General features: G+C 37.6%; 1 protein-coding gene across 1 annotated transcript in view; it reads right to left on the minus strand.

Annotated features, from left to right (window-relative positions):
- LOC116724899 (protein unc-13 homolog B-like) overlaps positions 1 to 13,524 on the minus strand; it is a 68,190-nt gene extending 54,666 nt beyond the window's left edge. Inside the window, exons 1-2 of the mRNA XM_032570679.1 lie at positions 13,287 to 13,524; positions 5,553 to 5,582 (exon numbers count right to left, since the gene is read on the minus strand). Coding sequence (XP_032426570.1) covers positions 5,553 to 5,582; positions 13,287 to 13,308 — 52 coding nt within the window. The 5' untranslated portion in view covers positions 13,309 to 13,524. The remainder of the gene's footprint in view (positions 1 to 5,552; positions 5,583 to 13,286) is intronic.
- Between the last annotated feature and the right edge of the window lie 652 nt (positions 13,525 to 14,176).

The raw sequence follows: 14,176 nt of genomic DNA on the forward strand, positions 1-14,176 counted from the left end.
TTTCCTACTACTCGCCGCTCTGAACATGTGGGCATAACAGGAGAACAACCTCCTGAACTTCACTGACAGGAACGTCCAACGGTAAAGCTGCAGCTAATGACTAGTTTAGTAAATGAGTATTCTGGTGATTAACTGGATAAAAAATATATATGTCAGGTTCTCCAGAAGCTACTTAAGCTAAATTTATGTTACAAATATACAAAAAAAACTTAATCCCTTCAATTTCTTTTGTTTTTAATCAATCACGTTTATTTGTGAAGCACATTTCAGCAATAAGGTAATTCAAACAGTTTCTTATGATAAAAACACAAATATAGCAAACTGAGTAACAAACATTACATTTATAAACCACATATGTGTTGGAAAATATTCCAGTGATTGTGAGTCTAAAGCAATTTGAGTTTTTAGCCTGGATTTTAAAAAGTTTTATTGCTTAAAAGAGACCCGTTACGTAAAATTCACCCTTTTCTTCTTCCATTTGGGTTTCTGATGCTTCTAAAAATGGCTTTAAAAACATTTAATTAATTAATGCTATTTGGAGTCTGGAAAAATGTATTAATATAATGTCCCTGCCCGTTACCTAGCAACCCAAGTAGAGCTCCAGCACATTTAGTCAGCTGGTTTTACTGCTGTACAATGGCTGCTGGAAAAGACAAGTGTCTTGTTTTGCTTACGTACCATCCAGATACCGCTTGCTGCATTACTGTTGGATGAGCAGGAGGCTCCATTCCTGCTTTTCTAAGATGTAAGGTAGTTTCAGGGTGTGGCCACCAGCATTTTATTTGGATTTAAAGTGACAGAGGCCCTAAATTCTCATTATCCAACAATGATTTGTGCAAAAAAAAAATGTGGTGAACTGATTGCAAAAAGATACTTTTGTGGAGCATATATAAAGTATTATAAATATAAAACAAGTTGGGAAGCTAACATACCTAGCATCAATGCTAGTTGGCACGGTTTTGGTTGGCGTTTACAAAATACCCAATCCAGTAGTGGCATTAATTTTTCCTACGGTCTGATTGGCTGATTCTCCTAAAAGTGGGGATAATAAAATCAGTGAATGTTAGCTTCAATGGTAGCGCTAACATGGTTTCTGTTATGTGTATTTTTGCATATTGAGTTATATTTTGTGTTTAAACTATTAAAATAAGCATTTTTAGATTGGGTCTCAAGTATTCATGGCTTCCAGCCATGTTATTAGAACCAGTTTGTTAAAAATTAAAACAATCTTTTGCCCAGGAATCGGGATGCAAAGGTAAAACATGCTACTGACCAAATTTAATCAGACCCACCTTTTGGTTTTTGGGAAACAAAAGCCAGCAATCAGCTGTTGCTCCCATGACTGCACTAAGCAACGATGTTCCTGGTTGCCAGGGCAACACCCTAAAACATTTACCTCGCACTGGAGCCAGATAAATAAACTGGAAGAAGATCCGGACTTTACTGAGAGGAAAGTTTTAAAAAAATAATACTTTAAACACCAAAAGCAGTTGTGAAAGTAACCAGGCGACTTTAACTGACAGAATATAAACCTAATTAGCGTCCAAAGCGGACAGTAGCAAGAAAACGCAGCCTGGGGGACGCGCCAGCCTGTCCCTAATTAGATCGCTCATGCCTTGTGCCTCACTTGGGCCGACTCCAGCCAGCACCAGATAACAGGAAGAGGATGTATGGATTAGATAGCAGCCGTTTAGAGGCTGTGGGCCTTTTTACAGCAGGTGCCGTCAACCATCCAGCTGATGCTGCTCTGTTAAGGAGGAAGCAGCAAAATCTGCCTGGAAAAAAAACACAAAACGTCCATCTGACCAGTCAAACCAGCAAAATGTAACTCCTTCTGCAACAAATGAATCACTGGCCGTGTTTCCATCAAGGTTTTTCATGCACATTTTGAAGTACCACCGATGGAAACAACAAATTCTTAAATAACTTCCTCAGTTTCACACAAAAAAGTTTTGCTCACTTTAGTTGGTTTTCGTTTTTTTACGAAGTTAAGATTCAGACCCATTAGCTGAATAAGTTCTGATGTAGCGAACCTTTCCCACCCACTGGTGGGTCTGTGCCTTACCAGAGGCACTATCTGAGATAACGTCTACATCCTGTTTATTAAAGTCATATGTAGCGTCATCATTTGGCTAATTCAAGCCTAGTTGATTCGCTCCAAACCAACAGATGAAAACACAACTAATACACATTTCTTTTCCTTTTCCTGACATTTTAAAATTTCACAACTAGCTGGAAACATAACTATTTGGGTAAAATCAAAAATGCAGGACTATTTTCATTAAAGACAACCAATTACTACAGGTTAGGATACATTTACAGGCTAACCAAAACATCTTCATCACAATGTTTTGCACAACATCATTCGTAGATAATGAGATTTTAGCTGTTTTATGGAGTTTCGTCACTTTAAATCCAAACAAGCTGAGGTGTGTTGAAGCAGAAACACGTCTAAATGTTAAACGGAAGGGTTTAATTACGGCACTTTTAGGTTTCCATATGCCACTTTTTGAGTTAAATAACTAAAATAAATTTACTGTTTGATAATATTACAATTTCTTCAGCTGCAGCATTGTTTGTGTTTAACTACAAACCAGCTAATGCCTAAAAAAACTGTTTAATCTTAGAAAATATAATATTTAGAGAACACCAGTTTAGAGTAGTTTTGTTGAAAGTGAATGAAAAAATTACTAATCGTTTAGCAAAAATGTCCAAAACTGAAGTCGATTACATGACGAAAAGCTCAACTTAATCCTAAGTAACAAATCTGGCGTCATAAAAATGAAAGTTTTTTTTACTGTGACTTAAATAAGATGTTTAAATTTGTTTTTGTTTTTATTATTAAGCAGAACTGCAGCTGCTGCTTGTTCGCATGGAGGGATTACAACCGTAGGATGAAGTTTAGAGAGAGAAGACATCAGTCATCAGATAAACCTCCCACGCAGCCTCAGGCTTCAGTCAAATGTCTTCATTTATTATTGATCAAGTTTTTTTTCCAATAAATTACTGAGGAAAAACCCAGGCAGTCGGAAAACTGACATTTCCAATACGGACGCAGTAAAACCTCTGCCGTCACCGAGAGGATCTAAACTGTTTATATTCATATATACAGTACAGACCTAAAGTTTGGACACACCTTCTAATTCAATGGATTTTCTTTATTTTCATGACTATTTATAAGGCAAGAAATCCCACTTATTAACCTGACAGGGCAGGTTGACCTATGAAGTGAAAACCATTTCAGGTGACGACCTCTTGAAGCTCATCAAGAAAATGCAGAGTGTGTGCAAAGCAGTAATCACAGCAAAAGGTTGCTACTTTGAAGAAACTAGAATATAAGGGGTATTTTCAGTTGTTTTACACTTTTTTGTTTAGTGCATATTTCCACATGTTATTCATAGTTTTGATGCCTTCAGTGTGAATCTACAATGTCAATAGTCATGAAAATAAAGGAAACTCATTGAATTAAAAGGTGTGTCCAAACTTTTGGTCTATACTGTATATAATCTGAGTCTGAATTATTTCCATTGTTAAAGGAGAAGAATGAGGTTTAGTGGGAAAACAGAAGAAGAAAAACACAAAGAGTTGCTGAATGTTTCCTTATCGAGCCGCGGTTTCCTGCAGCAGGTGGTGGAAACAGAGGCAGCTGGCCGGCGGCCCGGGCAAGGTCACGCTCTGCTCCAAACCGACCGGCGCATGATCCAAAATCAGGTGGAAAAGACAGGCAGGTGTGGCAGAAGCACAATGCAAACATTCCTCAGACCAACCTTATGTAAACTTTAGAGCGTCTTCCAAAACCTCACGTCTGCTTAAGAAGAGCAAATAAAGATTAAGACGAGGAAATGCTACGAATGAGAGGGAAGGCAGCAGACAGACGGCGCCAAGAATAACAAATATTGTTCAATTCTGGCGTCAAATGCAATGGATGCAAACTACGACTCAGAAAAAAAGCAGAGTCAGCAATTCTGATAAACAGATTGAGAGTAAATCTGTTGTCACACCTGATAGTCCAGAAGATTTGGTTTGATTTGGGACCAAAGTTGCCACATTTGTTACATTTTCAGCTGCTGCGGTTTGCTTTCACTTTCCTCTGTGTCTAACAAACTAAACTAATTGGAAAACCTGTTCCTCTCCTGGCCTGTGGGGGCGCTGCACCAAGAGTTAACAAAGGAAATGACACCAAAACTTCTGAAGAAATCACTGAGCTCAACTTCCTTCTTCACAAATTGTAAACAAAAATGGAGAAGAGTCAAAATTTAATGGGTTGAAGATTTCTCTTTTGTTATTTGTAAAAAACTACGAGACATCGTTGAGCTAGCACTAGCTAGCACTAGCTAGCACGTTTGGTTTGGTTACATTTACCCAGAATTCCCTGCAGTGTAAACCACTTCACAAAGTATTTCTATGAAAACTCTTGAAATAAACTCTTGAATAAACTTTTTATTTATTTTCTTTCCACTCAACTTTCTGTTGATATACTGGAATACATGCAATAATCATCAAAATAGACAATTTATGTCTGTGTACAATTAATTCATATAAAATATAAGTTTTACTTTCTACATTGAATTTCAGAAGTAAAATCATTTTTTGCTGCTATTTTTATTTATTAAGTTGCACTTTAATGATTGTAGGACTGACTGTATTTCTGTAAAGCAAACATTTCACTGTTTAACTTCACATTCTCCAAATTTGCATCATTGAGCACTTCTAAAAAATATATTAAATATCTTTGAATGCAGAACTCTTGGCAACAAAACTAACATTTACAGAGTTTCAAGGCTTTACTCTTTACAAGAAGAGTCTGTTATGATAACCTGACACTTCAGGAAGCTGCTGGATTAGCAGAGTTATCTCTGATGTTTGCTCTGGGACAGGAAGGCTCTGCAGTTTATAACAGAAGAAGAAGAAAAGGCTTAGGACATGCAAACATCTGCAGGGATAATTAAGTTTCCAATCGATGCGAGTCAAACATCATAACTTCCACTTGGAGCTCCTGCCTGTTGCTCCCTGAAATGTCACTGGGCTTTGGTTTGGGCGTAAGCGCGCGCCGCACCAGGATTTATTCCCAGGAGCTGAGCTCACCTGGCTGCAGCTGAAGGACGCAGGATTAATCCATAATCAACCCGCTTTCACTCACTTGCCAGAAAGTAACCGATTAACCTAAATGAGAAAACTGCATGAGGCCAACATCCAACAACACCTACTTTAGGGTAATCAGCTCTAATTAAGAGCTTTTAAAACAGGTGTGGCCAAGTTTACACCTCCAGAGCTTCAGTGACGCAACTTCTAGATGCTTTCCAAGCGTGTTTTCACATCTGATCGTCCAGCAGATTTGATTCGAAAGGGGATGAAAATTGTAACATTTGTCTCATTTGAACTTTGCATCGAGTCAAACAAACCAAACTAATTGAAAAACCAGTTCCTCTCCTCGCCTGTGGGGGCGCTGCACCAAGAACTACTGAAGGAAACAACACAAAAACCTCTGAAGACACTTGTGTAAAATATGAACCATTTTGAATCTTCATTAAAATTAAAATAAAAATCCTTACCTGGTGGTCCTTGGAGTTTGGCTTTTTTCACTAGAAAAAAGACAAACAGAAAAACAAAATATTAGATCATTATTCTTATATATATTTCAAACTTAGAAAACTCAGATTTTTAAAAAATGTTTAGATAAATATCATGCCTCACTGACTCACTGTATAAATCAATATATACAGTGTTTATATTGATAAACGTATTTAACCAATATGTATGGTTAAATACATATTGACACTTTACATTTTAGCATTAGATTCTGCTTAATATCATTGTGGTATAGCAATTTAGCTTTAGCAATAGCGGAACTAATGCTCATGATTAGCTAAACTAACGTTTTAGCTAGCGGTGCTCGTCACTGAAAACAGCAAAAGTTTCGTCTGATTTCACGTCAAATGGGGGAAACAAAATATGGGCTGGTGTGAAGTTTGTAAACATCTGGTTTAAACTGTACGATGCATCATTTGCATAAAACATAAATGAATTAAAAACAGAAGATGACAAACAGAATATGAGAGAATTTAGCTAAAATGTAGAAGAAACCCCAGGCTCCTCCACAGAAAAGCTTTTCCACCAGAAATAAGATCAGCTCCAATAATATCAGCTCTTCCACAGATTTAACAGCCTTAAAGCAGAAATGTTACAAAGAAAAAAAAGTAGCATTTATGCTTCCAAATGGAGTCTTACTTAGAACTGGAAATGTCTGACTGATTTTCATCTTCAGAATTTATCCTGATTTTATCGTTTCATTCCTGGGAATTAAGGCCAACCTTTCATCACCACCGAAACTTCAACATAATCATGAAACATAAGCTGAGACAGCTGCAGCACAAAACACAACATCTGGTAAACAAACGTCACGATGACAGAAAGAAAAAAAAAAAAATAGACTGGTTCATTTTGTTTATTTTGTTTTATCAGACCTGCCATCTTTGCCCCTGATGCATCCATACAATAGCGTTTATGGGATTTTGAAGGGCTTTGTTGGGGATTAGTGGTGATTGCTGTGGTTGTGTGTTAAACCTCTGCAGCCTGACATGCCAGATGGGAACAGAGGGATGCTTCATATTTCCATCCTCTCTGAGTTAGTGCCCTAAGCGACCCATTATGCTTCCTTGAACAGGTTAGGATGGACTAATGGCCTAAACAAAACATCTTCATTACGTATTTTGCACAAAAATAATTCTTAGATAATAAGATTTTAGCTGTTTAATGGCACCTTGTCACTTTAAATCCAAACAATCTGTTGCTGGCCACACCCCACAGCCCCCACTCAAAATGGCTGTTTGGGGTTGCTAGGTAACGGGCGGAATTCTACTGGGGTTGCTAAGTAACGGGCTGTGACATTAGATTATGGAGGTTTTTGAAATGGCTTATTTTACAGACACCAAAAAACATTTTTGGCAAAAAAATACAAACAAAAAAAAACACGTGGGTGTTTTTTTACATTTTTTTCCCCAAATGTCTTGGTTGTTTTTACAAGCAACAGAAGTACAAAAACGACCAAAATGTGAATTATGCATAATAAGTCCGCTTTAACTAAAGGACTGAAACCTCCACTGATGACAACAGGTACAATGAGTTAATGGAGGAGAGAAAATGCAGAGAAAGCTGCAACTTTTTCTTTCTTTCCACTGACGTCAATAAGCAGGTAGAGAAACGTTAATGTGGAAAAAACACAGAGCACCTTATGGTGCACACAGATCTGTATCAACGGATTTAAACGGTAACTTTGGGTCGTTCTTTGCTGCTTTTTTTCCAGCCCTAAAGCAGAAAATGCAGTTTATCCTGCTGAGTGGTTAATGATTATAAGAACCTGGAGAATTAAACGGTTTCGCCTTTTGTTGTCTAATAGATCAGCAGTGAATCGCTACAGAGAAGAAATGTGTTAAAATGCATTTTCATTTATATAAATCATGATTTGACCTGAGACGGGAAATAAAGAGAAACCAAAACTAAAGAACAAGAAAGAGAAACAGAAAGAACAAATGAAAGAAAAAGAAAGAACAAGAGAAGAGAATGAAAGAGAAACAAAACAAAAAAAGAGAAAGAATGAAAAAGAAAAGAGTGAACAAAAAACAATAGAGAACAAAACAGTGACAGAACAAGAGAGAGAAGGATCAAGATAAAGAACAAGAGAAAGAGCAAAAAAGGGCAAAAAAACAAAAAAGAAAAAAGAGAGAAAGACCTAAAAAACAAATGAACAAGAGAAAACACAAAAGAGGGAAAGAATGAGAGAAAAAGAGACAATAAAAGAGAAAGAATGAACAAATGTGATAAAAAGGGAGAGAAACAGATACAGAGAGAGAGAGAGAGAGAGAGAGAGCAGATGGCCTGGGGATTACTCCTCCGGGGCGATCCCTCGCTCTCTCCCATAATTCCTCTGCTGGTTCCTCTGCAGCGACGGTTCAGGTCGGCCATATTTACATCGGCTGAGTGACGAACGAAACACAAGTTCAAAATGTCAGGTTTCTTTTCTAGACTCCCACATTACCACCTTAACACTGAAGAATCTTTTTTATCTGTAGCTCAACTCCAGTTTATTTATTTTCATGTAAAACTGTAAACTATAATGTTCCAGCTGGAACCTTTGTGTTGTGTTTATGGTACGTCCGTAAATCTGACGCACAAGCTACATCCTCTAACAACAGTGATGGAAATCGCTTCTCTCGGCTCACTGTGGGTTAATGTCTGCATCCGAAAACGATCTGATTGGACGCTGGAAAAGACTATTGTGGTGTTTGAATTATGCTAACAGGAGTTAGCCTATCAGAGAAGCTAATGAAGCCTAAAATAGCATCTCAATGCTAACATGACGCTAGTGCTAATGTTAGCATCCACAGTCCACATTTCTATAGAAGCTCCATGAATGACCAGAGGTTCCTGAAACACTGAAAAACTGAACTTTACACTAATATGATGGTGTAATAATCAAACACATTAAAAACTATTAATATCTGTGCAGTTGACATCATCTGTCCATTTATCCAATAATTTAGCAAGATAATTAGGTTTTATATTTTTGTTTTTATATTAGTGCTTTCACTGTTTTTGTTTAAATATAACCTATTTACTCATGTTGTAGTTGTTAATGCATATTTTCCTGAATAATTGATAAACATAAAAACCTGCATTAATTTATTAAAGAAATTCAACATCATAGAAATTAACTTAGATGCAATATATAATAGCTTTATTAAAGCACCATTATGCTTCCGTTTATTCAAACTGAAATCAATAAAAGTGGTTTTAAGTCTGCCAGAGAGCAGGTAGATAAAATCACGTGTCTCCAACACCAGAGGATCATGGGAAACACGTAACGCGACCCATGAATATCCGCAAAGAGCCTCATGTAAGAGCAACACACTTATCTGTTGTGAAATGGCGTCGCCATGGAGACCAATCATCGCAACTGGCAATAAATAATCAACAATGTTAAGTCGAGCCATGAGGGTATGAGTCATAGCATCGGCTCTGTGTCCAATAGCAAACACCAATAAATAGATGAAACGCCTGAAATGTGCAGATTGGGTTCAATCGGCCCGTTGAAGTGACTTTGGGGTTTTATTGGTGACGTGTTGCTGCGTCCCGTTGTGGCGCATCGATGACCAAACCTCCATCTGAACCTGCTGGGTTTAAAGATTTCCATTTCCTTTCTGAAACAGAAGCAGGTCTGAACTGAGCGTCTCTCCTCTCATCCGGCTTGTTGAGGTCAAAACGACCTTTTTCAAAGTTTCATGAAATAATTACTCTGCTGCTGTAGCTTAAAATATTCATATTTACAAGATGTTAGAATATAATATTATTATTTTAATATAGGATTTACCCAACAAAGCTTAAACTTAACTTAATTAAAATAATTTTATTCATGCAGTAAGTTATTAAAAACATTGTCCTGCCACTTCTTCTTGTCTTCTGTCGTCTTTTCCGCCAGCTGTAACATCTGGTTATTGATTATGTGACTCCTGTGAGGTGAAAAGTGTTTCCATTGCAGTTTCTCAAACATAAATCTACTTTGATGCAGCCGAGGAGCAAAAACATCCTGGAGCAAAAATCTTTTATCAACAAATTTGAGTTTTTCATAATTGGTGTGTCTCCATTAGGCAAATTCATTTTCGTAATTCCACTTTGCGTGAGAATGCGACCTGTGCCAGACTTTTTCACAGCAGGCTGAACGACCCAATTTCAATCTTTTCGCCCAACAAAAATGAATCAGATTTTTGCCACTTCCATACGTGGATGTAAATTACATCCATAATTACATCCATAATTACACCCATAATTACATCCATACGCAAATTTGTTTGGTTTCAAAAAACTCTTCATGTCAAAGTCCAAACTTTTCCAGACTTGAATTTCCAGAATTATTGTCCTTTGTGAGCCAGATTTTAAAGAGCCAGAAAACAAAATCTCACGATGGATGGATGGATGGATGGATGGATGAACAGATTGATGGATGGATGGACGGATGGATGGATGAACAGATTGATGGCTGGATGAACAGATGGACGGATGGATGGATGGACGGATGGATGGATGAACAGATGGACGGATGGATGAATGGATGAACAGATGGATGAACAGATGGATGGAAGGATGGATGGATGAACAGATGGATGGATGGATGAACAGATGGACGGATGGATGGATGGATGGATGGATGAATGGATGAACAGATGGATGGATGGATGGATGGATGGATGGATGAACGGATGGATGGATGAACAGATGGACGGATGGATGAATGGATGGGGGTGGATGGATGGATGGATGGATGGATGGATGGATGGATGGATGGATGGATGGATGGATGGATGGATGGATGGATGGACGGATGGATGGATGAACAGATGGATGGATGAACAGATGGATGGATGGATGGATGGATGGATGGATGAACAGATGGATGGATGGATGGACGGATGGATGGATGAACAGATTGATGGCTGGATGAACAGATGGACGGATGGATGGATGGACGGATGGATGGATGAACAGATGGACGGATGGATGAATGGATGAACAGATGGATGAACAGATGGATGGAAGGATGGATGGATGAACAGATGGATGGATGGATGAACAGATGGACGGATGGATGGATGGATGGATGGATGAATGGATGAACAGATGGATGGATGGATGGATGGATGGATGGATGGATGGATGGATGAACGGATGGATGGATGAACAGATGGACGGATGGATGAATGGATGGGGGTGGATGGATGGATGGATGGATGGATGGATGGATGGATGGATGGATGGATGGATGAACAGATGGATGGATGAACGGGTGGATGGATGAACAGATGGATGGATGGATGGATGGATGGATGGATGGATGGATGGATGGATGGATGGATGGATGGATGAACAGATGGATGGATGGATGGATGGATGGATGGATGGATGGATGGATGGATGGATGGATGGATGAACAGATGGACGGATGGATGAACAGATGGATGAACAGATGGATGGATGGATGGATGGATGGATGGATGAACAGATGGATGGATGGATGGATGGATGGATGGATGGATGGATGGATGGATGGATGGATGAACAGACGGATGGATGAACAGATGGATGAACAGATGGATGGATGGATGGATGAACAGATGGATGGATGGATGAACGGATGGATGGATGAACAGATGGACGGACGGACGGATGGATGGATGACATTAAAACTCCTGGAAAGTTTAGTTTTTCACTCTGTTCTCCTGTTACCAGGATCTATGGAGGCCAAAATGATCAAAAATGTCTCAGTTTATTTGTTAATCATAACAGCTGAGTTCCATCTTCTTACCGATTGGAACGATTTAAAGGATTTTCTTGTGGTTTTTTTCCAGTCAGGTTTTCTCATCCAGTTGTTTGTTTTGGGCTTTGCAGCTCATTCACTCCTGCTCTGTTAGCGTTACCGGGTCAAACTGCTGCGGCCGTTTCACAGAATTACAAATTACATAAGGTGCTTGACTGATGTAAAGTTGGCAGAGCAGGATCCTCCCTTCCCATTTTATGGTTTCCTCTCATATATTTGTAGTATCTCAATGTAAACAAACAATGAAATTGTAATTAAACTTCAAGTAGCTGCGGCTCCGATAAGTTAAAACTGGGTCAACAGTCTCTTCTCAGGCACCATGTCTTAATTATTTTTACAAACAGTTTGACAAAAACTAAACAGCAAAAACTGAACCAATTTAGTAATTTGCATTCAAACTAAAATACATTTTTTATTAACTACAATAATAGTTTATTAAATACAATGTGTATTTTCATATTAAATTAATAAAGTCATAATTTTTGCACTAGATGATGTTCACCAATCAGATATTAAGAAGTCATGTTGATTAACTTTTACTATAGAGATCTAAAAGTGCCATAATTAAATAAATGATTCTTTTTTACATTTGTTTTTGTTTGTTATCATTTAAATTTGGCAACAAATGTACAAAAAATGTATTAAATCTATAATAATTTCATTTTAACGGCAATAAAAAATATTTAAATAAATTGAGCTTTACCCATGAACACCCGTGGGCGGGGCCAAAACAACTCATGTAATTATAATTGATCTAAAGTGAATTTAATATGCAGATTACCCAATCAGAAGCTAGTTCATTTATTTCAAGAGCGAGGAAATAAATTAATAAATAAGAGCGTTTGACATAACATTTTTACATTAAATAATTTTACTTTAATACTATTTTTATCAAATGTATTTATTTCCCATTAATCCCAAACTATTACTCACTTATTTCTTAATTTGTTATGTTGTGGCAATTTTGGCATACCGAATAAAAATCAAAATACGGGCGTGCCGTGGTGGCGGAGGGGTTAACGCGACCCACATTCAGAGGCAACGAGGCCTCGACGCGGCTGTCGCGGGTTCGACTCCCGGACCCGACGACGTTTACCGCAGGTCTTCCCTCCTCTCCTGTCAGCCTACTTTGAAAAAAAAAAACAAAAAAAAAAAAAAAGGGACACTAGAGCCCACAAAAAGACCCCTTGCGGGGCGGATAAAAAAAATTACAAATAAAATAAATTATAAATGATTTTAAACGTAATGAAACCCAAAGTTTATTCTTAATTCTGATGTTTAAATATATGATTGCAATTGAATAAATTTGGGGCATATTTAAACTACTATATTACCTAAATATTATTTCAGTTAAATTGAGGCATTTTTGGAACTCCATATGAATATCACAGTAAATGTAAAAATAACTATTAAAATTACACAACTTTATAATGTCATGAAATCAAATTCTTATTCTTAATTTTGACTTAAATATTATTTTTGTTAAATTGAGGCACTTTTGGCACTCCATATATTATCATAATACACATAAAATAACTACTAAGATTACATTATTTGATAATGTCATGAAATAAAATTCTTAATCTTAATTCTGACTTTTGATTATTTGATTGCAATTCAATATATTTGAGGCAAGCTTAAACTATTATCTAAATGCTATTAATATTTGTGAAACTAAGGCACTTTTAGCACGCCATACTTCAAAAGAAATACAAACTGATGCTTAAATACTTTAAGATACAATATTATTTGTGTATTGCACTTATTAAAACAAATATGTATTAAACAAATAATAGATTTATAGGAGTGTGGCACTTTTTGTGCTCGATACAAACACTTAATTTTGAAGTTACTCCACTGAGGGACGATGATTTTCCACGAAACTCCTTTAAAGTCCATGTAAAAAGCGAAGACCTACCTCTGACACACAGTAACGACATGACAAGGCGCTTCCAGCGACCAGCAGCAGGTAGTTTCACAGTTTGAAGCTCTCAGCGGAGATTTACTTTCAGTGAGGTAACATAATAAAATCCGTTAAAATGCTCTCAACGCTCCAATAAAATCCGTTTCTCGACGCTCGCAGGTTTCTGGCTGGTACCGGACGGGGAGTAAAGAGCAGCTGCTCCCCGCTGAGTCCACGCCATTATTAAAACTCTCATCCCAGCTTTCCACTCGGATGGAAAAGCCCGACAGAGCGCCTGAAAGGAGGAGGAGAGGACACCTGTTACTGGCGTCACAGCGGACCAATCAGAGCGAGCGCTGCGGCTGGAGGGCGGGGCGTTCTTAGAACTTCCACCAATCGGTGAAGAGAGAGAGGGAGGAGGGAACAGGTGACGCTTTCCTGACCTAACAATGAAATAACCCACATTAAAATTAATTTTTTTAATTAATTTGCTTTTGGTCCAGTTCTTCAAGATATATATATATATTATTTATATATTTTTGTCATACTTAGTTGTATGTTTTACACAGATATTTTTAAACATGAACTCAAAATAAACCTTTCCTGTTGTAGGTCAGTTAGGATTGACACAATATATTTTATTGATAACCAACTTCCTTGTGTGACACCATGAAGAAAAAATAAAGAAAATTGACAAAAGAGGCAGAAAAAGAGAAAAATAGGAAGTTGATTGTTACATTAGGAGAAAAGCGGAGTAGCATCCCCTGACTGTGAAGTCCAGATGTGGCAGCATGATGATGTGGGCTGTTTGGCTGCAGGAAGAAGGACTGGTGCGCTTCACAACACGGATTCCATCATAAGAAAAGAAAACTATGTGGAAATACAGAAGCAAAATCTAAAGACAT

The sequence above is a fragment of the Xiphophorus hellerii genome, chromosome 8 (genome assembly GCF_003331165.1).
Source record: "Xiphophorus hellerii strain 12219 chromosome 8, Xiphophorus_hellerii-4.1, whole genome shotgun sequence".
Taxonomy (NCBI): domain Eukaryota; kingdom Metazoa; phylum Chordata; class Actinopteri; order Cyprinodontiformes; family Poeciliidae; genus Xiphophorus; species Xiphophorus hellerii.